Genomic DNA, 25,989 nt, shown 5'->3' with positions numbered 1-25,989 from the left:
ATGAGCCGGCGCGTGCGTGCAGCGGCTGGCCTCGAGCTCGGGAAGCTGCGCGCGGCGATGTTGACGCGGGGCGCGCGAGAGCTTGGGGGCGGGGCGGGAGAGAGAGAGAAAGAGTTGGCAGCACCAGGCGCTGTTACTTATTGCGCTGCGGACGCTGCCAGCAACTGCGGTGGTTGTGCGGCGGCCGCCACCGCAGAACGTCCTTGTCAGTCAGCTGAGCTGCCTGGCGGCGTAGGGAGCCGAGGGGCGGGGCTTCCTTTCTGAAGGAGCTGAGGGTGGGGGTCCTCCGGCGCCTTCGGCGAAACGGCGCCGGCCCAGAGCGCTTCTAGGAGGCTGCCTTTGTGCGCGACGTAAAACCCTCTATCCCTCCCTCCAGCCCCGTGTCACATGTGGAAAAGGGGGCTGGATCCAGTGACGCAACTCGGAAAACTGTTAGGGAAGCCAGAGCAGGAAAGTGAGTGGGAGGCGGCGGCGCCGCTTTAACCCACGTTTCCTTTTTGAAAGAGAAACCAGTGTTTCCCAACCTTTTTTGGACTCGCTCGCGGCACACCAGGCAACATCTCGCGGCACACTAGTGTGCCGCGGAACACCGGTTGGGAAACACTGATCTATCTCTATGCTGATTTGTTTCAGTGTATGAACAAGATAAATTCGCTCACTTCCCAGAGTTTAGACTGAACGAAACAAACGAACAAGAACAATTTCCACCAGCAAATAACAAACCACGTGGATTAAAATGGGCATTTTCTGTCCTCCCCCTGCTGCTCTCCCGCCACACCTCTGGGTTTGCCTGATTCAATAATATCCGGATATCAACCCTAAACACATCAAGCCTTCCTCTCCTTTCAGGAATTGGGGTCTTAGGCCTGTTGCTTTAGCTCCTAGATTCTGAGCTTCTAGTTTCTCTAGTGCACTAAACCACGCATGCACACATGCATATATGCCCTCTCTCTCAGAGAACCCAGGAGTCCTGGCTCTTATTTCTGCCTCCTCTGATCTGAAACCCTGCTGGCTTCCCTGTCACATTGAGGGAGTGAGGCACAGTTGCTCCGAACGGCTAAGAATAGCCTTGCACTATGGCAAGCAGCTTAGATACCTCTCCTTTCCTCCCCACCCCCTCCAGCCCAGCCACTTCATATAAGGGCACGGCAGGGCCCATGGCTTGGTGCTCTCATCTATCTTGGAGGCTGGGCTGGGCAGCCATTGGCTGTTGGCTGAAGGGCTAATCTAGGCCAGCTGTAGACGTCGCTCATACAAACGGTGGGCTGGAAACTGTATATTCCTACCCCTTAGCTCTCCTTGCGGGCTGACGGCCTTTCCGAGTTGCTTGCCTCTGAGACTTCTGAGTGTGTTGCTTCCACCCACCCCCTTCTGCCATGGCTTCCTGGAAGGCCTTGACAATGGGCCTCCTTCTGGTCCTGCTCTGCTCATTCAGGCTCCCTAGAGCCCTGGGAGAGGAACAGCACCACCACCATGGAAGCCAGCACGAGGGCGAACACCATCACCACCATGGACAGCATGATGCTGATGACGACGACGACGATCATTATCACCAAGCCAGCCACCTTCATGAATCAGGGCATCACCAAGGAGGCCACCATCCTCACCATGATGATGATGATGATGATGATGATGACGATGATGAGGAGGAGGAGGAACACCATCATCACCACACTGGACATCACCATGCAGAGCACCATCATCACCACAGTTCCCACCACGATGATGATGACAATGATGATGATGGTGATGATGACCACCACCATGGCAAGCATCATCAGCACCATGAACATCATGGTGACCATCACCACCATCATGACGATGATGATGACGACGATGATGACCACCATGACCACCATGGCAAGCATCATCATCACCATGAACACCATGGTAACCATCACCATGATGATGATGATGACGAAGACGACGATGACCACCATGGCAAACATCACCATGAACACCATGGTGACCACCAACACCATGATGATGATGATGACAACGACGACCACCATGGCAAACATCACCACCACCACGAACACCATGGTGACCATCACCACCATCACGAGCATGATGATGATGAAGATGATGATGATGATGAACATGACCACCACCACCAGAAACATCATGGTAGCCACCACCACCATGATGATGATGATGATGACGACGACGATGACGACAGTGATGAAGAGGAACACCATCATCATGAACATCATGCTCACCACCATCACCATGAGGATGATGATAACGACAGTGAAGAAGAAGAAGAAGAGCATGCCAGTCATCACCATCACCATCACCACGATGACGATGACCAGGAAGAGGCCCATGGGCACCATCACCATAAGGAAGCTGACGAGGGCAAAGAGCACCGCCACCGTCACCATCACCATGGTGACGAGGAAGACGAGTCTGATGAAACGGAGTCCAAGGAAGAAGATGAGGATGAAGGGCACAAACACAAGCACCCCAGGCACGAAGGCCATGATAAGGCCAAGAAGCACCACAAAGAGGGAGAAGGTGAGAGAAGCTTATTGGGTGGGGGGGGGGGTAGGGTGGGATGAGGCCATGTTGGCTTTCTTTAGGGGTAACCAACCCCTGGCTTTCACCCAAGGGCCCATAAATTGTGGCTGCCCTCCCTTCCCCTCAAAGGACCCCATGCTTTTTGCCAGCTAGGCCGCACAGAGAAGCTCTTGGCTTTCCCACACACTTGGCGTCCCTCTTTGCTTAGCCCAACTTTCTCCCCTCTAGCACCAACATGCTGGGCCCCCAGAACCACCTGGGGGCTCTCAGCTGCCCTCTAGAACCTCCTCCCTCCCCCACCGGGAGGGACCCTTCTGGGCATCTGTATCTATGTCTTTCTTTTCCATTGAAGAAGAGGAAGACGACGAGGATGACGAGGACGACGAGGAGTACGAGGCAGGCTCTCTGTGCCACTACTGTGCCTTCTGCAAGGTAACGAAGGAGAAGCCTTCGCCTGCATACCTGCTCAGCTCTCCAGGGTGGGATTTGACCGCCCAAACCATTTGTGGTCGAGCCTTAAGGGTCTCCTCTTGCATGTCTCACATCTTTGCCCGTTCCTACTTTAGTCCGGTCGCCTATTAATCCGCAACATGACTGCTTTCCCTGCTACCCCTGAAGCAGGCATAGTTTTGCTTCTCATTGCCTTCTGATGAGACACCCTATCGGCCGGTGTGTGGATTTTACAATACGTCTTCACACTTTTCCTTTGGATCCCTGGAGGAGAATGGTGGAAGGAACTCTTGCCTTCATCTCTCCATGGAAGCAGCCTGGGCTTAGCTCTGCCATGGCTTCTCCCTCTTCCTGTCCTTGTTTGCCGTTATGTCTTTGATGAGAGTCTGCCTTATTTTGGCACAACCTATTACATGCATGCTCGTTCTGAAGGTCTGGCTCGGAGATGGGTTGTTGTTGTTCCTGTGTTCTTCCTTGCCTGGTCCCTGCCTGCAACCCCCTCTTCCTCCACAGATTTATGGATACGGTGCCAAAACTATACATGAGATAGAGATCCATGATGGGGAGGCCCCATCTTCTACTTTACAGTCTTCTACTTGAAGGTGTCCTCTGTTTGAAGGGCTACGTGGTCCAGGTCTGTTTTAAAGATACAGAGCTACAGGGCCTTGGAATTCCCCATTGGTAGATACGCGTATCAGCTAGATACGGGGGTTAAACCACAGAGCCTAGGACTTGCTGATCAGAAGGTCGGTGGTTTGAATCCCTGCGACGGGCTGAGCTCCCGTTGCTTGGTCCCTGCTCCTGCCAACCTAGCAGTTCAAAAGCACATCAAAGTGCAAGTAGATAAATAGGTACCACTCCAGCGGGAAGGTAAATGGCGTTTCCGTGCACTGCTCTGGTTCGCCAGAAGGAGCTTAGTCATGCTGGCCACATGACCCGGAAGCTGTCTGCGGACAAACGCCAGCTCCCTCGGCCAATAAAGCAAGATGAGAGCCGCAACCCCAGAGTCGGTCATGACTGGACCTAAAGGTCAGGGGTCCCTTTACCTTTACCTAGTTAGTACAGCTAACCTGGGTCTTCCCCACCATGTTAAGATAGAACCATAGAATTGTAGAGTGGGAAGAGAATCATTCTAGTCCAACCCTCCCTGCAATGCAGGGATATTCAGCCATCCCACAGAGGGATAGAAAAGAAGTTGGAAAAGAAGTTTACGAGCTACAGTATGGAAAATTTAACCAGGAACTATGAGCCTCCAGAATAAAGGGCATGTGCAGAGTGCACCTCCCTTGGACCTCTGTATTTAATATGACAATTTAGCAATACACCAGTATTCCTTCGTGGGATGTGTGTGTGTGGAGGAAACATTTTATGATTCCTGGTATTGGTAGATGCACGATTAACAAATGCTGATTATAGATCAATATTTCTTGACTCTGTTTGCATCCCTCCGAGTTTGGCTTCGGGTCGATGTCAGTTTATTTGCTCACCAAGGGGTCAATGAACTCAAAAGCCTGCACGAGCATGGCTTTTGGGCCAGTGGTCTGACAGTTTCGCATGTACAGCTGTAAAATAATTTCATAGCCTGTTGACAAGGCGACGGAAAGGAACTTCACCCACGGGATTTCTGCTTTGTTGCGCCTATTAAAGACACAGGAGCCTTCGTGGGGGATGGGGAAGGTGCCAGCCGTATCTTGAGGACTAGGCAGTTGGGGCGCAGGGAAGAACTAGGAAAGGGAGGGTACGTTTTGTGAATCACAGCCTGTCTCTTCCAAAAAATTAGAATTGCACCTCCGTGTCACTTTCTCCTGGAATTTCATGGGACTGCAGGAGTTCTACATACAGTACAAGTCTATGCCCACCTGACGCTGATGAACTTCAACTCCCACCAGACCCAGCAAACAGGGCCAGTGGGCAGGGCTGATGGGAGCTGTAGTTCAGCAACACCTGGAGGGCCAGAAGTTATCCCATAGAGAGGGAGAAGAGAAAAGGATGGATGCAGAACTCAATGCAGGAAAGCGAGCTGTTTTGATTGAGCAGCCAGCTGAAAGCAGCTGAGGAACCTGCGATTTGGCAATTTCAGATCTTTTTTGCAGGGACAAACAGGCTCAGAATCCGGAAACGGAAATAGAGAACGAAGGTGGTTTCCTTTGTGGTGATGAGAAGGATAACTATAGTGTTGAGGGACCAGGATGAATCGGGGAATTGCGGCAGAACTTCTTAGCATGCAGATGGTTCAGTCTCCCAGTAGGGTTGGCAAAGACCCCTGCCTGATGCCCAGAAGAGTCACTGCCAGTCAGGGTAGACCAATCAAAATGGACCAAAAGCTCCCTGTGGTTCTATTGGGACCCTCCAGGGTTATTGTGCATTCACGATTAGTTGCGCCCATTATGATATCGGGCCAGTTATACGTGACCCCGCCTTCAATACTGTTTACTTCTGCAAAAGTTTTGGAGTGGACATACTGCATACCCAACAAATGTCCTGGGAAAACTGGGACATCCCATTTTTTTCATGCAAGTGCATGAGGGCCATTTTGGGTGCCGAGATCTTGCCGCGAGAAAAGTGCTTTTTCAGGGCCACAAATCTTGCACAGTGCCCCAAAATGTGCATTTTTGGGGGGAATGCATATTTTGGGCTCTGTGATCTCGCATGAGTCACATGACTCATGCACAGCCACAAAGATGCGCATCTCAGTTTGGGGATTCAACATGTTGGAGGGTATGATACTGCTTCATTGAATCCCCCCCTTTTTGGCATAAACTTTATTAGGGCTTATCAAGAAAAAGGGACGCAGGTGGCGCTGTGGGTAAAAGCCTCAGCGCCTAGGGCTTGCCGAGCGAAAGGTCGGCGGTTCGAATCCCCGCGGTGGGGTGCGCTCCCGTTGCTCGGTCCCAGCGCCTGCCAACCTAGCAGTTCGAAAGCACCCCCGGGTGCAAGTAGATAAATAGGGACCGCTTACTAGCGGGAAGGTAAACGCCGTTTCCGTGTGCTGCGCTGACTTGCCAGATGCAGCTTTGTCACGCTGGCCACGTGACCCGGAAGTGTCTCCGGACAGCGCTGGCCCCCGGCCTCTTGAGTGAGATGGGCGCACAACCCTAGAGTCTGTCAAGACTGGCCCGTATGGGCAGGGGTACCTTTACCTTTACTATCAAGAAAAATACAATACTTAATATCAAATATCTTTTCCTCTCCTTTTTTGTCCAAACTAAGGCTGTGTTCTAAATGCCATAAAAATATATATAAAGATACTGCTTCATTTCCAACCAGTGCATGCCCTGTAACTTCCTGCTGCAGCCGTGTGACTTTAAATACTGCAAATGTTCTTGTTTGGGGTGCTTGTAGTTGTTGTTTTTGGTCCTTCTTTTGTTGTGCTATTGTCAGTGCTTTTTCTGGGGGGACACAGAGGGACACATACCCCTAAACATTTGGTGAATCTTTGTACTTTTGCCCATTTACTGTCTTTATTTTTCTAGATTAATACTATAAAATGGTGGTTTTCTTGCGTCAAAATGAGAGTACCCCTAAACACCTTTTTAGAAAAAAAGCACTGTCTATAGTGCAAGGTTGCCTTTCCAGATGGCAAGAATGCAAGAATGTCAGGGAAGCATCACAGAACAACTAATAAATGGGAATGTTGCATGAATTTACCACTAATGCACTAGTATTGCAACCGCAACAATATACGATATACGATATCTTTATTGTCATTGTCCCATACAGAACAATGAAATTGAAAATCTACATAAAACCATCAAAAACCCCTAAAAACTCTGAAACTCCATTTTAAAATACAATATACTATAGAGACTCCTTATGCTGCATTTAGAACCAGAATTGCATTTGCGTAGAAACTGTTTCTCAGGCGGCTAGTCCTGGTCTTTATAAGCCTATACCTTCTTCCAGAAGGCAGAAGCTGAAAGAGATCATTTCCGGGGTGCGCACTATCCTGCGCTATCTCTGCAGCTTTCTTATGGCACCTGGAAGCACAGATTTGATCTAAGGTGGGAAGAGTGCACCCAATTATTCTCTCTGCAGTCTTTACAACCCTGGACAGCATTGTTTTTTCCCTGGCCGTGCAGCTCCCAAACCACACACACAGACCATAAGTTAATACACTCTTCACAGTACAGTGGTAAAATGCCATCAACAGGTCCTTTGAGAGATTGCCAAATACGCCTGCAAAAAACAAACAAGAAATCCACCATTCTGAAGGCGTCACATGGGCAGAGTGGTTTGGTTGTGGAACGTAGGACAAGGAGAGCTGTGCTGAGGACTTGCCACCCAAACAGACCCAGCTAAGTTTTCCTGAATTTCCACCCCCAGGATTGCGACAAGTGTGACAAGTGCCCCTGCAGAGAAGGAGACAGCAGCGAATACTGCGCAAGCTGCCAGGTCGGTGCCACAAACTTGCCCTTCCCTCCTCCCCACCCCTTCCTTTGCCCCAGACTTGCTACTCTGCTTTCGTGAACCTTAACCATAGCAGTTGTGATAGGAATTTTATAGTCTTAGATATATGGTAATGTTCATAACTGCACATACATAGATCAACACAGGAAGACCAACCTGGAACCATTTTGATTCCTAAACTGACCAAATGTTTTCTCTGCAAAGTCAAACTGGAAAAGTCTCCCCATTGTCTCTTTCCTCACAAATCCTGTCTTAAGGACACATTTAAGATATGAATAAGGTGTGAGCCTGTGACCTGGCCCAGGAAATAAGTATTTTACCACTACAAAAGAATGGCCAGGCTCCCCGGGAAATCCAATCAAGTAACTTGCCAGACAGGAGATAAACTGTGACAGGAGAAAAACAACATTTAAATTTCTGTGATGTAGGTGGGATGTATCTGAGGGGTGGTCTTAGGTTACACCCCTTCTGTGATGTATGTGTAATGTTGGGGGTGGTCTTGATCTAGAGAATGGGAATTTCAAAAGTCTTTATAAGGTCTTGCACACCATCTTTCTGGGTCCTCCTCCTCTCCTGCGTGTGAGGGAGTACCCTGTTGCAACAGATCAATAAAGATCAGGCTTACTAGCTGCTTTGCTTCTCAATATTCTCTGGTTGGCCTCTGTTATTCTCTCCTACCAATAGGGAACCTATGTAAGGACTCTATATGGGCTCTTGGATACCCCATAAGGGAAAAAGGGCATATTTTTTATTTACAACACAGTGCCCTGTTGGCGGTAACTCCTTTTATCTCTCTGCAGTATTGCCATTTCTGTTACGTTTGCCCTGTGTGCGAGGCGGCCTGTGCACCCGGTGAGTTGGTTTTCCCCTTTGCGGCTTTAGCGTTGGCGTGGGCAGGTGGGATCTACCGGCACACCTCTTGCGTGATTTGTAGGAGGTCCTGCAAGTTAGCAGTGAGGAAAAGCCTCTTTTCTAAGTTCGGCTGCTGAGGTGAAGAAATATGTGGGTGTGGAGGAAGGAGGCGCGGGGTTTTGTATGGTAAGTCAGCGGCCAGTACACAAAAGTCCTTGGCTAAGGACAGGGGTCAGCAAACATTTTCAGCAGGGAGCCGGCCCACTGTCCCTCAGACCTTGTGGGAGGCCGGACTATATTTTGAAGGGGGGGGGAAATGAACGAATTCCTATGTTTAGGGGTACGCGTACCCCTGCATACCCCCCACTGGATTGTTATAACAAAATAAAGAAATCCCTATGGAAAAGTGTGTTTTAAAATTTCCTGCCCTCTGGCGCCATCTGGTGTTGCATGTTTCTCATTGCGAGAAGTGAGGCTACAGGGAACCAGACAGAGGGCCTTCTCGGTAGTGGCGCCCGCCCTGTGGAACGCCCTCCCATCAGATGTCAAAGAGATAAATAATTACCTGACATTCAGAAGACATCTTAAGGCAGCCCTGTTCAGGGAAGTTTTTAATATGTAACACTGTACTGTTTTTAACACTGATTGGGGGCCGCCCAGAGTGGCTGGGGAAACTCAGCCAGATGGGCGGGGTATAAATAATAAATTATTATTATTATTATCCAAATCGCTGTTACTTTACTAACATTGACGATTCCCTTAACATTTTTTTTTAGTTTTATATACAGTACAGAGCAGGGGTCAGCAAACTTTTTCAGTAGGGGGCCAGTCCACTGTCCCTCAGACCTTGTGGGGGGCTGGACTATATATATTTTTTTGGGGGGGGGGATGAACGAATTCCTATGCCCCACAAATAACCCAGAGATGCATTATAAATCAAAGGGCACATTCTACTCATGTAAAAACACACTGATTCCCAGACTGTCCACAGGCCGGATTTAGAAGGCGATTGGGCCAGATCCAGCCCCCAGGCCTTAGTTTGCCTATCCATGGCTAAGGATATGCTCAGCGGCACCCTGTTCCTTAATTTTAGGCTACATGCACACCGTACGTTTAAAGTACACCCCCCCCCCCCGAGTAATGGAAACGGTTGTTTGTGAAGCGTGCTGGAAACTGTAGCTCTGTAAACCTAGAATTCTTTAATTTAAATGTGCTCTAAATGTATGGTGTGTACTGAGCCTAAGGGTATGTTTGCACCTGGCTCCAGTTTGTGGGTCTTGGGTTTTTGAGTAAAAATTGAAGTAGATCCCGGAAGCCTACTGTCTGACCACCTCTGGGTTAGCGGATTGAGTGTCAGACTTGGACTGGGTGGTTGGGGGGCGGGTGGCAGTGGCTAGGAAGGACCTGGGTTCAAATCTCAGCTGAGCCATCTAGCTCACTGTGTCGTCTTGGCCGACGTCGCCACATATTCCACTCAGCCATTCTCCACCCCCAGAATGATGGTGAGAAAATAGGCTGAACGGTCTATGTCCCTCATGCTCCTTGCCAAGAAATAAGCAATAAACACAGCAATAAGCAACTTCATAAAGCTTGCTTAAATGGGGAGACGTAAGCTCAAGATGGTAGGGACGCGGGTGGCGCTGTGGGTAAAACCTCAGTGCCTAGGACTTGCCGATTGCATGGTCGGTGGTTCGAATCCCCGTGGCGGGGTGCGCTCCCATCGTTCGGTCCCAGCTCCTGCCTACCTAGCAGTTCAAAAGCACCTCCGGGTGCAAGTAGATAAATAGGGACCTCTTACCAGCGGGAAGGTAAATGGCGTTCCGTGTGCTGCGCTGGCTCGCCAGATGCAGCTTGTCACGCTGGCCACGTGACCCGGAAGTGTCTGCGGACAGCGCTGGCTCCCGGCCTCTTGAGTGAGATGAGCACACAACCCTAGAGTCTGGCAAGACTGGCCCAAATGGGCAGGGGTACCTTTACCTTTACCTTTAAGCTCAAGATGAGCAGATGGTAAGTGCCCTAGGAACAGCAAAATCCTGATTTGTTCTGTTTTGTGTTTTGCAGGGAGCATCGTGGATGAATTATCTGGAGCCTTATTTCAGTAAGTAACAGCCCTTGATCCCATTCAAGTCCTAAGGAGAGACAGCAGCTGATCTCCAAAATCTACTTCCTCCCCTTTCCTTGTGTTGCAGCCTCTACCCCTGCAGAGAGGACAGCCAGGATCCAGCAGAGATCCTGCAGCTTTAACCTCCAGTCTTGTCTCAGCTTGCCACATAAAGCTGGGGAAACTCTTTTCTTTCAGCCCTCAGTTTTCTTCGTCTGTGAAATGGGAACAATATGAGGTCTCTCTCTCTCGAGGCATTCAGATCTAGGACAGGCATCTGTTTGGAAAGGAGACTGCCTGCTCATTCCATGTAGGCAGCTGTGGCCCCTTGGAGAAAGTACAGGATAGATGACTGTTGACCAGAAATAAGCAAAAAGATTGTAATGAAAGACCCTAATTTAAACCCTTTCTTCTCTTTTTCTTTCAGGACATTTGCCACCATCTTTGAGCAGCAGGAGCATTGAAGCGCCCCCTGGTGGAGAAACCAAAGTTAGGAGGGGGAGGGGGAACCAGGTGACCCTTGATATATTTTTTTTGAGCCAAACTGCGTGTGATGGAAGATTCCACGATTCTTTCTTCCGGAGGTTGTTTCCCCGCCCATCATTGTCCTCTCAAAAACGTACCCCTGTTGTTTTTCTCCCACGGGGTCCTATTTATCCCCCACATCTGGAAAATCTGCTGGGAGTTGGTTTTGAGAGGATACCCGATGGCAAGAAGGGAGAGGGTTAAGCAGCTGGACTTTACCCAACCCCCTACTTCCAACTTCTGCCTCTCCCAGGACTTTTCATTCTTAAAAAAGCAGCTGTTGGAAGACACGCCATTTCAGAACTGGCAGTCTTGTGTAGTCTGGCTTTTATAATTAGCCAGGAGGCCATCGCAGGTAGGCTGCGGCCTGATGAGCAAGAAGGGTGACCCGCATTTACTGAGCAAATCCACCCTGGGGCAAGGGATTACTAACACCTCAGTGATGTACGTTTCCCCAGCCTTTGAATAAGTTTGAGCAATAGCTCTCCTGAGCAATAGGTTTCCTGTTCATGCCTCAGCCCCTAGGCAGGGAATCTGTGGTTCTCTGGATGTTACTGGACTCCAACTCCCATGATCCCTCATATTGGCTCTGCTGGCTTGGCGTTGATGGCAACTAGGGTCCAGCAACAGTGGGGCAGCTGCAATTTCCCCCTCTCAGCCTCAACTGAACAGGCAATGGGGCAACTCACACCGTGCAATTTTGAACCTTTGGGCTACTTGCTGCAGAATTGCACACCGACCAGCTTCCAGATGTTTTCCTTTGAAATGTCTCTTCGGAAACGTTTGTGCCCGAAACCTTTTGAAAGCTTGATCTGTGGTGATGGTGTGGCATTAGTTGTTCACAGATGGGTGTTGCATACGCTGCAACATTTCTTCGATGAAAATAGAGGTGTCCTATTTAATAATAATAATAATAATAATAATAATAATAATAATAATAATAATTTCATTATTTATACCCTACCCATCTGACTGGGTTGCCCCAGCTATTCTGGGTGGCTTTCAACATATATAAAAAACATAAGAAAACATTTTAAAACTTCCCCATACAGGGTTCAGATGTCTTCTAAAGGTTGTATAGTTACTCCCCGGCTCTAAAGGTTGTATAGTTACTCCCCGGCTCAGGGATCATTTAACTCCATACCCTCCAACATTTCTCTGATGAAAACAGAGATGTCCTAAGGAAAAGCAGGGCATTCCAGGATCAAATCAGAAACTGGGACGGCTTCTGTAAACCTGTCCATGGAAAATAGGGACACTTGGAGAGTCTGGTGTTGATAACTTGAGTCATCGAGGAATAAACGCAACTGGGTGAACCAGCTTCTAAACGGCTTTACAAAGGCCTCATCACTCGCTTCACTGCCATTTTCTCCCCAAGGAATTCTGGGCATTGTGGTTTTTATGAAGATGCCGAAGAGTCTGTCGAGCGTCTCATTATCTCCATAGCATTACCACAGTCCCTTTCTGGTACACCATGGGTGGGAAAACTTTGGCCCCCTTCCCCCAGTGTTAGGTAAAAGGTAAAGGGACCCCTAACCATTAGGTCCAGTCGTGGCCGACTCTGGGGTTGTGGCGCTCATCTCACTTTACTGGCCGAGGGAGCCGGCGTACAGCTTCCGGGTCATGTGGCCAGCATGACTAAGCCGCTTCTGGAGAACCACAGCAGCGCATGGAAATGCCATTTACCTTCCCGCCGGAGCGGTACCTATTTATCTACTTGCACTTTGACGTCCTTTCAAACTTCTAGGTTGGCAGGAGCAGGGACCGAGGAACGGGAGCTCACCCCGTCGTGGGGATTCGAACCGCGACCTTCTGATCAGCAAGTCCTAGGCTTGGTGGTTTAACCCACAGCGCCACCCCTGTCCCTTCCCCCAGTGTTACTCAACTACAATTCCCATCATCCTTGGCCATTGGCCATGCTTGTTGGAGCTGATGGGAGATTGAGTTCGGCCCCATCTGGAGGGCCAAAGGTTCCCGATTCATGCGATAAGCCATCCTGTGGCTCAGGCTACACTGGACTTTGCTAGAAACCCAAAAGCTGCTTTTAAAAATGATGTTAAGGGCTCCTATGTATTCAATAAGTTCTCTAAAGCAGGGAATTTTTAACAGGCGTATGATAAAATGCCCTGCACTGCAGAAATGGCAAACCTGCTGCCTTTTGAGTGTTGTTGGATTTTGGCTTCCATCGGTCCCAGCCAGCATAGCCAATGATCAAAGAGGATGGAAGTTGTAGCCCTTCGATACCTGGAGTGCTGCATCTTCCCATTCTTGCTGTCTTGGCCATCTGTCTTGAATGCTTTAGTTGAGTTTCTAGCATGACAAGGGGGGGTTGGACTAGTTGAGCCTTGGGGGTCCCTTCAAACTATACGATTCTATGGTTCTATTCTGCACTGGCCCCTTTTCTCCTTGCACGTCAAGCTGTGCCTGGCAAATTTCCTTCATCCGCACAAACTGCTAGAGATACAGAAACGCTTTCGAATCTGCAGTTTTGTACAGTTGCAGAACATTTTGCCAATCTTCTCCTAGGGCAGAATAAGCCAAAGTGAAGGCCTCCCCCCTAGCTCTCTCATCTGACCAGCATGGCCAACAGTCAGGGATTTGGGGAGTTGGGAGTCCAGCAACTTTTAGATGGAGCTCTGCTGGCTTACACTAGGGCTGCGGTCTATACCACGGAGCCTCTTGGGCTTGCCGATCAGAAGGTCAGCGTTCAAATCCCTGCAACGGGGTGAGCTCCCGTTGCTCTGTCCCAGCTCCTGCCAACCTAGCAGTTTGAAAGCACGCCAGCGCAAGTAGATAAATAGATACCACTGCGGCAGGAAGGTAAACAGTGTTTCCGTGCGCTCTGGCTTCCGTCACGGTGTCCCGTTGCACCAGAAGCCATTTAGTCATGCTGGCAACATGACCCGGAAAGCTGTCTGTGGACGAATGCCAGCTCCCTCGGCCTGAAAGCGAGATGAGCGCCGCAACCCCATAATCACCTTTGACTGGACTTAACCGTCCAGGGGTCCTTTACCTTTTGACCTTATTAAACCGTTATGGGAAATTCCAACTGAAATCTGGGTTGTTATTGCTGTGCAAGAGGAGGATGGAATGCAAATAAGAATCTGCCAAGCGATGCACGTTTGGCAGCTTCTTTTAGGAATTTAGAAGCAAAAGGATGCAGGGCACTTTCCAGACAACCTGTTTATTGAGTTTATTCGCTCGGATTTGTCCATGGGAAGGTTAGATGATGTCATCGCCTTGAAGCAAGCGTTATCCCACACTTTCATTGCGATTTCCCTTCATCACAAAAGGCCGGTTTTTTGTGGGGAAGCAGGTTTGTTGCACAATACCTTCCGATCAGCGGAAATTGTGCAACCCCCGAGTTTGCCATTATGTGGTTGAGTCCCACCTGGAACTTGTTAGTCTGGAAGTGCCCTAAAGGTACAAGCAGGATACTACCTGGCAGTGTATTTTTTCCAAGAAGCAAACTGTGTGTGCACGAAGCCTGAAGACAAAACTGCATGTGGAAAAACACGGATTTCGTATTTTGGGACTATCCTGCTTTGGCTCAGCCCAAAGTCCTATCTCTCCCCCTCTCCTATCATGGATACGCCACCTCACCTGCCTTTTTTATTCTTAATTTATAGCCATTGCTTTGTCTTGTTTCCATGGAAAATAAAAACACGTCTTCTTTTTTTTGCTTCCGACATAGTTGCTGTTTTTTCCAAAGTCTCTACCTATGGTAGAGTGAGAAATTGGGGTGAATGGGAGGGTATTTCTCCAGGTTTTAGAAAGGTTGTAATTAACCCATCTCCCCCAGGCTCTTCCCCTCTGTATGTTCCCTTCCCCAGTTTTTATCTCTTTGCTCTTTTCCCCAGACACTGCTATCCCACAACTGCCTGGAGTGGAATTCTGAACACCATGCACTCAACACATTCTTGTGCCACTTTACCTGTCATCGTTCTCCCTAAAGAATCCTAGGATCTTTAAGTTAAGAGTTCTTAAAGAGACCCTCCTAATCCCCTAAAACAAAACCAAAAAAACCTACAATTCCCTGGGAAGAGGGAGTCATTGCTAAACCACTCTGGGAAATGGGGGTTTCCTAGCACCCTTAACAAACTACAACTCCCAGAATTCTTTGGGGGAAGCCATGACTGTTGAAGTGGTACAAGAGTGCCTTAAATGGCAGTTGTACAGTGGTACCTTGGGTTACAAACGCTTCAGGTTACAGACTCTGCTAACCCGGAAGTAGTACAGTGGTACCCCGGGTTAAGTACTTAATTCGTTCCAGAGGTCCGTTCTTAACCTGAAACTGTTCTTAACCTGAAGCACAACTTTAGCTAATGGGGCCTCCTGCTGCCGCCGGAGCACAATTTCTGTTCTCATCCTGAAGCAAATTTCTTAACCTGAAGCACTATTTCTGGGATAGCGGAGTCTGTAACCCGAAGTGTATGTGACCTGAAGTGTCTGAAGTTAAGAAATTTACCTCAGGATGAGAACAGAAATCGTGCAGCGGGAGGCCCCATTAGCTAAAGTGGTACCTCAGGTTAAGAACAGTTTCGGGTTAAGAACGGACTTCCGGAACAAATTAAGTTCTTAACCAGAGGTAACACTCTAGTTTCAGCAGTGCTTTTTTTCTGGGTGTATGCAGGGGTATGCATACCCCTAAACATTTTGTGAATCTAAGATTGGCCTCATTGAGGGGCAGTATGTCAGTATAAGTAGGAAAGTGAGAGTACCCCCTAAACATTTTTTTAAGAAAAAAAGCACTGAGTTCCAGACATACAATGCTGTATCCTTGTTAAAATCTCAATATTCTCATTCACTCGTTATAGGCAATAGGCAGTCCTTTGCTGACTTTAACACTTTCTCAAAATATTTTCCTCTGCTAGCTCCCCCTCCCCCTTTTAATGGCTTGATTCCAATGTCTCTGCACTCCCCCCCCCCCAAAAAAAAATCAGATGATAAAAAAATGGTCAGCTTTTTAAATTGGAGATACACAGAATCCCTCCACACTGGCATTTTCCTGGTGGGTCAATTGCTGGGTGCGATCCTAATCGCCGTCTCTCTGGCTCACTCTTAACCAGGAGTTCGATAATAAATGGGACTACTGCAAGATTCATTGGTGGATTTACTGCTCTTTGAAAGAGGCAGGGCAAAGAATTCAGGAATAACAGCACAATTCCTGCCCCACCACCGACAAAAATTGCCAAATCGGATGTGTTTTTTGAAGGCAAGACGAATTCTTCATTCAAGCGAGGCAGAAGAATATGGGAGAACCTCAACTTTTCTCCTTCATGTGGTGGGGGCAAAGCTCATCCGGACTTCCTCTTGTGTTGCCTTTCTAGGCACGGGTTTGCCCTTGAAAGAGTTGTGCCTGAGCACTTTTATTTATGTGTTTATTTGGCCGTGGCACTTTCCCTGTGACCACTCGCTCTATACCACTCAATCTGAGCAAACCGCAATCCATGGGAAACCCAAATTGCCGTTCGTTCCAATTCAGAGGTTAAGGAGAGGGGTTTTTGTGGGGAAAGTGCTCAGACAAAGAGCTTTAAAAAGTGGCCTGGGATGCCTAGGAAGCGTAGGGAAAAGATAAGTGTGGATGAGCCCAGGAAGGGCCGTAGTTTAGTCCCCTTAGTGTGAATAGTACTGTACAGAAGTGTGGTACTTTACCGCTGAAGTTAACACAGGAGTAAACTACCGCTGTTTGAAGAGGCGAATGTGAACACACCTTCCTCTCAATAATTTAGGTTCTGTGGGATGTAAGCTCATTTGCCTTTGTGACTTGTGTCAGTTCAAATAGGTGCCCAGGTGCTGATGTTTCCCCAGAAGTCTCAAAATCTGGGCTGATTTTGGCTTCAGTCACCTCCCTCTTCCTCCTTCCCATAGGATCTTGGATCCCTGCAAGGCCCTGGCAGGGGGATGGAGACACGCTGCAATGGCTTGTTGCCCCAATTATCCTGCAAATGCCCCCTAACTAAGCAGACCACACGTCCTTGATGCTACATGGACCCAGAAGACTTGCTATGGATTGGGCAGGCACAACCCAGTAACTTCTCTTTATAGAAAACCTGGCAAAACACTCAACTTCCTTATGGACAGAGGAGTGGTTGCAAAGGGAGGGGCCTTTAAGGTGCAAAAAGCCTGGGGCGGATTTTTTTTTTGCAAAGCATATCTGTGTACCTTGGCAGTGGAGGATATTTTCTGCTCCTGTGGTGATGCGGTTTCCAAGGGCACAATTTTATTTTTGTTTGTTTAAATCCAAATAGGAAAGGAAAAGCAGCTGTTTATTAACAGGGGAGGAAATAAAGGTGTTTGTTCAGGAACACAGCGAGGAAAAGTTCAACCCAGTTTCCTGGGTGTTGTTGCTTTTTGCACCCTCAGCTGTGTCCTAAAATGGATCTCGTTCCTATAGACTCCAATGGGAGCCGCTGAGAACTGAACCAAACTCCTGGCCACAAAACCCCATCTCAGGTTCTTTTTTTTTGTTATAATGCAATCCTGTGGTTCAGTTATGGCAGCTGGAGGTAGGATACCAATCAAACGAAGTTCATCAGGCAACCAAATGCAAGTTGTAGCCAGGATTCGGGATACCCCCAAACGAGGGCAACATTGCACCAATGTCAGGATCGCACTGTTAAAAATCACAACGCGGGCTCGACATTGGTGGCATTGCAGGGACACCAAATGTGGTTGCTACCAGGACTTACTTCCGAGTAGACAAATAGTTAGGGCTGCCCTGAATTCAACAGGTCTGACTCTCAGGCAAGTAGGATTCGCAGTCTCAGCATTGTAGTAATTTCCCTCAGACTTTGGCTGGTCTCGCTAGAATATAGAAGATTTGGGGGCTTATAAAGGCTGTGACAGAGAACGACATTGTGGGGGTGTTGCCCAGTAAGAGAGAGAGATCCTTTAGGCAATGTTCCTTGTTGTTCAGAAGAGAGTGCTTGCTGCCGAATTAAACAAAAATCTGGAGATCCTAGAAAATCTTTTCAAACTTTTTTTTCTTTTTCTTTTTTAAAACATTTCCTATCACTCGCTCCACTGCGGCCCCGCCATCCTCTCCCCTTCACCTTGAGGTAAACTGGAGTTGAGGCGAGCAGAAGATCTCTTCTGCACCACCTCCGCTTCCTGTTTGCCCCTCACAATCTCCCTGATAAGAATTCTTTTTTAATTATTTTTTTTGTCAAGGTTGTATTTTTTTCTTCTTCTTCTCCCCCACCCTCCCCACTTTCATGCAAAACAACCCCCTTTGGTTTGCCCCTCACCCCCGCACACCCTCCCCAGGAAAAAACGAAACAAAAACAAAACAAAAACAAAAAAGGCAGAAAATATAAACATCAAATGAAAATTATGGGCGTGCAGGGGGGAGGGGGTGGGGGGGAGAGAAGGACACATTATTAAATTAACAGAGAACTTGTAACGGCGGTCGAAAAAGAAATTCAATTTACACAAGATTCCACAGCACAGATATACACAGAAAATACAACTCTTATATTACAGTAGTCTTGGAGGGAGGGGTGGGGGGGTCTGTGTGCCATATTGTAAAAGTCCAGAGTTCAATTGCCCACCCCAGGCTGAGATCTCCCTCTTCCGGTTTGAGCATCTCAAACCTGAAATCCTGACTCCCTGCTCCTCTTAAGAGAAAGAAAGAAAAGAGCCCACCGTTGGCCAGGATACAGTTTTGTCCTACCACTGAGCCGGGATTATAGTGCGGATAGGTGGTTGGGGTTTTTTTTTGGGGGGGGGGGGGTGTCCCACCGCCCTCTCCATCTCACATCAAAATCCCAGGCCCTTGCTCGCGGAGGGAAAGGGAGCTCCATCTTGGTGGCCGGGCGAGAAAAAGGGGGAAGCTGTTTTTAAAAGGGTGTGCCAAGATGCAGCCGCTTCTGGGGAAAGGCAGCGGCAAAGTATGCAAGCGTCCCCAGCTCAGAGCTCTGCGATTCAAGTAGCTGCTGCGGGTGGGCCCTGGCTCTTTATCCGCCAGCGCTTCTCTTCACATTTCCCACCGTGAGTCGAGAGTCCGGAGCGGAGGGAGGGAAACCAGGCCCCCCTCGTACCTGCGCCGCCACCCACCCACCCTCCACCCTGTTCTCCCCGCTCTTGTTGAGAAGAGGGGCAGGAGAGTTAACCTGAGCAGCAACCTCCTCCCGGCTGCCGCGAGCTGGAACCAGGTACACCTTTGTAGCAGCAATGCAGAAAAAACCCCAAAAGTAAAAAAAAAAAAAGTGCCAATGGACGTTTAGCACCCTTAGGAGGGCAGGGAAAAGGAGGGCAGGTGGGCTGGTCGTTCCGATCCGTGGCAACAGGAGGGCGATGCAAGACGCTACTGGGAATCAGGACAGGGAGAAGCTCAGGCTGCCGTGGAGGAGTGGGGTGGGCAGGGCTGGGCGTATATTTTCTTTCACATTCTTATGCCCCTGCCTGGAACGACAACAACAATAAATAGACACCAGAGGCGGAGGCCCGCAGCCCCTGCGGATTTGGGGACGGGCCCCCTCCTCAGCTTGAGTCCTTCGAGGGTTTGCCAGAGAGCACAAGCCACTGCTGCTAGGAGGAAGGGGTGGGTTGGGCTGGGGGGAGCTTGTTCGTTCCCTCTCCTCCCCTCTCTCCAGCCTCCCCACGTGTGGTCCCGTTTTCTCCTTCTTTACAACAGCAGCGGCTCCTCGCAGTCTGGATTGGCGCACACGATGAGGAAGGGGCAGCGGTGGCGGGGAGTCCTCCTGTCCAAGGCGTGGTGGCGGCCAGATGCACTCGAGGGCAGCATCTGCGCGGAAGGAGAAGTGGTGTTATTGCCTCGGGAGCAGAACGCATGGGCATCCGCACTACAGAAACAAAACCGGCTACAGTGGTGCCTCGCAAGATGAAAAGAATCCGTTCCGCGAGTCTCTTCGTCTTGCGGTTTTTTTGTCTTGCAAAGCAAGCCCATTAGCGGCTTAGCGCTATTAGCGGCTTAGCAGATCAGCTGATAAGCGGCTTAGCGGATCACCTGATAAGCGGCTTAGCGGATCAGCTGTTAAGCGGCTTAGCGGATCAGCTGATAAGCGGCTTAGCGGCTTGGGAAAAAGGGGGGGGGAGGGAAAAAACCCTGCAGGAACTCGCAAGACATTTTCGTCTTGCGAAGCAAGCCCATAGGAAATTCGTTTTGCGAAGCACCTCCAAAACGGAAAACCCTTTCGTCTAGCGGGTTTTCCGTCTTGTGAGGCATTCGTCTTGCGGGGCACCACTGTAGTTTCCTTTTCCTGAAGTAGCCACGGGGAGCCCCTAGCCTGCAGGCCTAAGCCAACCTGCCAGCTCTTTTGATCTGGCCCCCCACAACACACTCCCGACGCTATTTCACCCTCACTGACTCGCTGACTCTGAGCACAATTCACAGTGTTGGTGCTGACCTTTAAAGCCCTAAACGGCCTCGGCCCAGTATACCTGAAGGAGCGTCTCCACCCCCATCGTTCTGCCCGGACGCTGAGGTCCAGTGCCGAGGGCCTTCTGGCGGTTCCCTCACTGCGACAAGTGAGGTAAAAGGGAACCAGGCAGAGGGCCTTCTCGGTAGTGGCGCCTGCCCTGTGGAACACGCTCCCATCAGATGTCAAGGAAATAAACAACTTAGAAGACATCTGAAGGCAGCCCTGTTCAGGGAAGTTTTTAATGTGTGACATTTTGATGTATTTTTAATCCTTGTTGGACGCCGCCCAGAGTGGCTGAGGAAACCAAGCTAGATGGGCGGGGTACAAATAATAAATTATTATTATTATTGCCATCGCCAGCCTGTTCCTCTCCTTTAATGATTGTCCCAGCAGCTGCGAAATGGACTCTGGAGACAGTTCTGGAAGAGGGAGTGTTTTGTTATTTTATCAGATTTGCTTTTAGCACTCCTCAAAAGGACTTGTGGCACCACAGAATCACAGAATTGTAGAACTGTACAGTTGGAAGGGTCATCTAGACCAACCCCCAGCAATGCAGGAATCTCAACTAAAGCATCCCTGACAGATGGCCATCCAACCTCTGCTTAAAAATCTCCAAGGGAGGAGAGTCCACCTCCTCCCAAAGCAGTCTGTTCGACTATTTATCAGCTCTTGCCATCAGAAAGTCCTTCCTGAAGTTTAGTTAGAATCTCCTTCCTTGTAACCATATATGGACTTGTCCTCCACCCCCTTTATTCTCACAACAAGCCTCCAAGGTAGCTTAGGCTGGCCCAAGGCGGCCCTGGGTGCTCTGTGACTGAGGAGAGTCTTGAATCCAGGTCTCCCTGGTCTACATCGGATACGCTAAGTCAGGGGTCAGCAAACTTTTTCAGCAGGGGGCTGGTCCAATGTCCCTCAGACCTTGTGGGGGGGCGGACTATATTTTGAAGGGGGAAAAATGAACGAATTCCTATGCCCCACAAATAACCCAGAGATGCATTTTAAATAAAAGGACACATTCTACTCATGTAAAAACACGCTGATTCCCAGACCGTCCGCAGGCCAGATTTAGAAGGCGATTGGGCCAGATCCAGCCCCTGGGCCATAGTTAGCCTACCCATGTGCTAAGTGCTACACCACATTAGCTCTTGAGCACGAGACTCTGGACGTGTTGCTTTCACAGTACCCTGCAGGTATGTAGTCAGTGTCAAAGAGCAATAGCACATACTGACCTTAGTCATCTTGGCGTTAACAGGAGTACGTTCGCACTGACATACTGTCTGCCCGTTGGCTACCTAATGAGTTCCCTGTGAAAAGGACCAGGGTGGGGAGATGAAGGAAACAAAAAGCAGAAGAGATCAAACAAAACGGCCCTCACGCTCCTGAGCTTTCAAAGATTACTCACTGGATGGCCACGTGTGCAGTACCTGGGTGTTTTGGCACAGGAAACTGTCCCCGCCCAGCTCTTCTCCTACCACCCCACCCTGCACCGCTGAAAAGTACACCCTCCAACAGTTTTCCCACATGTAGGTTCGCCATATTCTGAAGAGCAAAAAAGAGGGTGCTATGACAAACACTCATTCCAAATACCCCTACTCCAGGCATAGGCAACCTTTGGCCCTCCAGATGTTTTGGCCTACAATTCCCATGATCCCTAGCTAACAGGACCAGTGGTCAGGGATGATGGGAAATGTAGTCCAAAACATCTGGAGGGCCGAAGGTTGCCTATGCCTGCCCTACTCTATGTAGGCTATAGAAGCTGTGATATATTGCTGAGGGAGGCAGGAGAAGAGAAGAAGAAAGCAAGTCTTCAGCCACCAGTTGTGTCTATGTCTCATCCAGAAAGTATAGCCAGAGACATTTTGGCAAATTTAACAAATCCATCTGGACGGAAATTTTACCCCTGAAAAAGAGGACGTGTCCTGGAAAAAGAGAACACATGGCAACCCTATGAGCACCAGTGACCTCGGTGATTCCAATGCAGCCTCCTGTTTCACACTTTGGTCCCGTTAAAATCAACGTCAAATCAAAGTCTCTGCCATTCCAGTGGGAATGAAGAATGGACTGGCAACAATTGGGATGTGGACGCGGGTGGTGCTGTGGGTTAAACCAAAGAGCTTAGGACTTGCTGATCAGAAGGTCGGCGGTTCAAATCCCCGTGACGGGGTGAGCTCCCATTGCTCGGTCCCTGCTCCTGCCAACCTAGCAGTTTGAAAGCACGTCAAAGTGCAAGTAGATAAATAGGTACCGCTCCGGCGGGAAGGTAAACAGCATTTCCGTGTGCTGCTCTGGTTTGCCAGAAGCGGCTTAGTCATGCTGGCCACATGACCCGGAAGCTGTACGGCGGCTCCCTCGGCCAATAAAGCAAGATAAGCGCCGCAACCCCAAAGTCGGCCACGACTGGACCTAATGGTCAGGGGTCCCTTTACCTTTATCTTAGAGCAGCTAACTGGGCTTGGAAGGGTAGCAAAGGGTGTTGCAAAGAGAGATACCTTTGTTGAAACCTGGTCTCCCTTCTTTTCATATGTAAGGGAAGGAGATAACAATTCTCTCCCACCAACTACTCAAATTTTCTGCGGAGAGGCTATATTAACCACTAATGTCTTAAGAATATGCTTGAAATGACACTAAAAACTCAGGGCAATTTTTTTGTAGAGATTATATAACTAGACTTGTATCCAGTCACTGTTAAAAGTTCTATTAAAATAAAAAAATCATTGCAAAAAAGAAGAAGAAAAATGGGCCAACTTAGTCAGTGCTCAGTCCAGTGGTTACAACTGTAAGGTGCTAAATGCACAAGCCAGCTTTGCAAGTTGGGGTTATGGAGCAAGGATTAGGGGGTACAGGGATAATGGTTTAGTAGTGAGTGAATCATTTTACACATGTTCACAAGCATTCTTCTCGCCTGCTGGCAGCCTGAAGATGCAGAGGGGGAGGGAACGGACATTGCTGACACCAGCAAGTGCTTAATTTTGTCACTGTTTTTCTAATGTTCGTTTTATTTAGTGGGGAAAGAAGCACAAGGCCTGCTCCTGCCATTTTGCGTTCTGGCTCATACAAAGCCCCTGGGCAAGGGAAGCGGATTTCTCCACACAGAGGCTCATGTACCCTCTGGCTGCATCTTACGAAGCTGCACCCCGGGTGAGGTAATGGAGGCCACGGAGGCTGTGCGGAAATTGGCCGGCAGCATCTCGGCCGAGTCGGGGCTGACACCGCGGAGATCTTTCTCCCGGAACATCTTCCGCCAAGATGGGGAACGACTGAAGGTCTTGGCACTGTCCTGTGAAGCAGAGAAAGAAGAACGCATGGGTGGGTGCACAGAACGAAGGTTGGAACACCTCACCAAGCCAGAGGCTCTGGAAGGAGGAGATGCTCACCTCATCCAGCCGCCGGTCGGTTCCCATAGTGATGAGGTTCCCAAATTCCTTTTCCAACATCTGCCGAGCCTAAATTGAGAGAGAAAAAAGAAGGAAGTCCTTTCAGGCTTGACCCCTTGCAACTGCTCCACAAGGTACTGGTCTCCTTTGGCCCTTCTCTGCTCACAAAGCATCAAGGAGAGGAGAAACAGAGTCTGGGGATCTCATTAGTAAAGGGACCCCTGACCATTAGGTCCAGTCGTGGCCGACTCTGGGGTTGCGGCGCTCATCTCGCTTTATTGGCCGAGAGAGCCAGCGTACAGCTTCCAGGTCATGTGGCCAGCATGACTAAGCTGCTTCTGGCGAACCATAGCAGCGCATGGAAACACTGTTTACCTTCCCGCCGGAGCGGTACCTATTTATCTACTTGCACTTAATGTGCTTTCGAACTGCTAGGTTGGCAGGAGCAGGGACCCAGGCAATGGGAGCTCACCCCGTCACGGGGATTCAAACCACCAACCTTCTGATCAGCAAGTCCTAGGCTCTGTGGTTTAACCCACAGCGCCACCTGCGTCCAGAGATCTCATTAGCCAGGGCATTATGGTCCCATAGAGAAGGGGTGGGGAAGCTTTCACCCTCCAGGTGCTGCTGAACTCCAATTCCATCAGCCCCAGCAAGCACGGCCAATAGACTAGAGATTATGGGAGTTGTAGTTCAGCAACAGAAGAAGAAGAACAGGGCGTGTGCCACTACCCAGAAGACCCTCTGCCTGGTTCCCTGAAACTTCACTTCTCGCAGGGAGGGAACTGCCAGAAGGCTGTCCCGGCTGGACGATACTAGGCCGAGGCAGTTTAGAGCTTTAAAGGTCAGCACCAAGACTTTGAATTTTTTAATATATAATATTTTTTATTTGCTTTTCTGTTGCCATCTTGCCATCAATACGTACTCTGTTACATTTAAGCATAAAACAAAACATATGTCAAACATGGACATATAATAATAATGGCAACATATCCAAATTCCTCCAGGTTGTTTAATCCCTATATATCTTTACTTTTACTTCCCTCCCACTCTTTCCAAGACTTTGAATTGTGCTTGGAAACGTATTGGGAGCCAGTTTAGATCCTTTATATGACCGGTGTTCCCCATATCTGCCACAGAGACTGATGAAGAGGGACCGTGTGTGTGTCTCTCTTAAGTCAGGGGAACCCACTTGCCACACTGAAGGCACCTAAGAGAGGTCCAAGGCCAGGTAGAGCCAAGGCTCCAGGATTTGCCCCTGCACGAGGCACCCTTCATTTTGCCTCGTCCCTCAGGCTCCCCCTCAGTCCTCCCCTTCCCTCATCCGGCCTCCCCAGGCCTGCTCCTCACCTGTGTGTTCTGGGTAGGGATCTGCAGCAGCAAGGCCAAATCGTTGCAATCAAAGGTGTCGTCCAGGGCCAGGAGGGCCCCGTGCACCCCGCTTTCGATCAGGTTGTTGGCGAACTCCTTCAGCCCAATCATTTGCACCCAGCACATCACACGCTCGTTGGACCACACCATCACATCTGGAGGGGGGGGGGAGAGGAGGAAGGCTTAGCAGCAAGCTCAGTCCCGCACACCCCACAATCCGTTTGTCGCTGTCCCAATTTACACTATTTGTAGACACCGCCTGAGGATGACCCTGGGCCTTTGCTTCCTGCTCCACGCCTACCTTTGATTTGGTTCTGGCTCTCTTCCCGTCTTCTCTCCAGTTCCTTCCGGTCATAGTTCAGCCGCTTCAGGCACATGATCCCATAATGGAGGCTCACCCTGAGACAGATAGAAGCAGAGGTTACACCTGAGATATAAGTGGAGTGGCTAAGACAGGGCTGGCTCCGGGTTTGAGGGGGCCCTTTACTGGACTCCTTCCTGTCTTGGTGGGTTTATCTGGTGGCAGCAGCAGCAACATTCTGTTCAGTACTGGGTACAACGGAACAGGGAGTCGCCATTTAAATTTCCCACAATGCCCCTGGCACATCCTTGCTCTAGGGAATTGTGGGAAATGAAAATGGCGGCTCCCACACCTGGCTGCCCAGTACTGTTTGGGGTGCTGAAGTGCCACAGGCATCAGCTGGGGCCTTGGTAGCCACCCGTGGGTGCCACATTCCGATTCCAGGTTTGGACTATGAGTGGACAAATTCTTGGTTCAAATTCAGCCTCTTGTCAAATGCTCAGAGAACCCCCTTGAAAGCTTCCAAGCTTTAGGTTTTAATGCAGAAGGCAGAAAACAATTTGGGAGGTGGGCACTTTGGTGCTTGCTTATCGCTATTCTCAGCACCCTCGCCCTACCCAGAATCCCCTGCAGCGGGTGTGTGGAGCCATTACAGGAAGCTTTATTCGCAACAATGGCTGCTCTCTCGTACAGGAGTAGGCC

At 49.4% G+C, this 25,989-nt stretch overlaps 2 protein-coding genes across 19 annotated transcripts in view; one reads left to right on the top strand and one right to left on the bottom strand.

Moving 5' to 3' along the window:
• The first annotated feature begins 1,207 nt into the window (after positions 1-1,207).
• HRC (histidine rich calcium binding protein) lies at positions 1,208-14,544 on the top strand. 4 transcript variants are annotated; one of them, XM_028751753.2, is made up of 6 exons: positions 1,220-2,517; positions 2,873-2,952; positions 7,294-7,362; positions 8,178-8,229; positions 10,291-10,327; positions 10,758-10,933. In XM_028751753.2, the coding sequence occupies exons 1-6, from the start codon at positions 1,377-1,379 to the stop codon at positions 10,792-10,794; spliced, it is 1,416 nt and encodes a 471-aa protein (XP_028607586.2). In that variant the 5' UTR covers positions 1,220-1,376; the 3' UTR covers positions 10,795-10,933. The 4 variants fall into 4 exon arrangements, 3 of the variants coding, with proteins under 3 accessions (XP_077773544.1, XP_077773543.1, XP_028607586.2); XM_077917418.1 differs by lacking the exon at positions 2,873-2,952 and having other exon boundaries at positions 1,211-2,517; XR_013390449.1 differs by lacking the exons at positions 2,873-2,952; positions 10,758-10,933 and having other exon boundaries at positions 1,208-2,517.
• Positions 14,545-18,582: 4,038 nt separating this feature from the next.
• Positions 18,583-25,989, bottom strand: part of PPFIA3 (PPFI scaffold protein A3) — a 61,428-nt gene continuing 54,021 nt past the window's right edge. For all 15 annotated transcript variants that reach the window (XM_028751748.2, XM_028751744.2, XM_028751742.2 and 12 more), the window contains 6 exons: positions 25,288-25,385; positions 24,966-25,141; positions 23,616-23,684; positions 23,347-23,518; positions 21,471-21,545; positions 18,583-19,604 (listed from right to left, as the gene is read on the bottom strand). In XM_028751748.2, the coding sequence (XP_028607581.2) occupies positions 21,487-21,545; positions 23,347-23,518; positions 23,616-23,684; positions 24,966-25,141; positions 25,288-25,385 (574 nt within the window). In that variant the 3' untranslated portion in view covers positions 18,583-19,604; positions 21,471-21,486. The remainder of the gene's footprint in view (positions 19,605-21,470; positions 21,546-23,346; positions 23,519-23,615; positions 23,685-24,965; positions 25,142-25,287; positions 25,386-25,989) is intronic.

This window comes from Podarcis muralis, chromosome 13, assembly GCF_964188315.1.
Source record: "Podarcis muralis chromosome 13, rPodMur119.hap1.1, whole genome shotgun sequence".
Taxonomy (NCBI): Eukaryota; Metazoa; Chordata; class Lepidosauria; order Squamata; family Lacertidae; genus Podarcis; species Podarcis muralis.
This window is presented reverse-complemented; position numbering and strand designations above follow the sequence as displayed.

What these genes read in the sequence shown, in the direction of transcription:
- HRC (XM_028751753.2), top strand. Translation starts at nt 1,377, where the DNA reads ATGGCTTCCTGGAAGGCCTTGACAATGGGCCTCCTTCTGGTCCTGCTC. An exon ending in GCACCACAAAGAGGGAGAAG is followed by an intron (nt 2,518 to 2,872) that starts GTGAGAGAAGCT and finishes TTTCCATTGAAG; the next exon opens with AAGAGGAAGACGACGAGGAT. An exon ending in CGAGGCGGCCTGTGCACCCG is followed by an intron (nt 8,230 to 10,290) that starts GTGAGTTGGTTT and finishes TGTGTTTTGCAG; the next exon opens with GGAGCATCGTGGATGAATTA.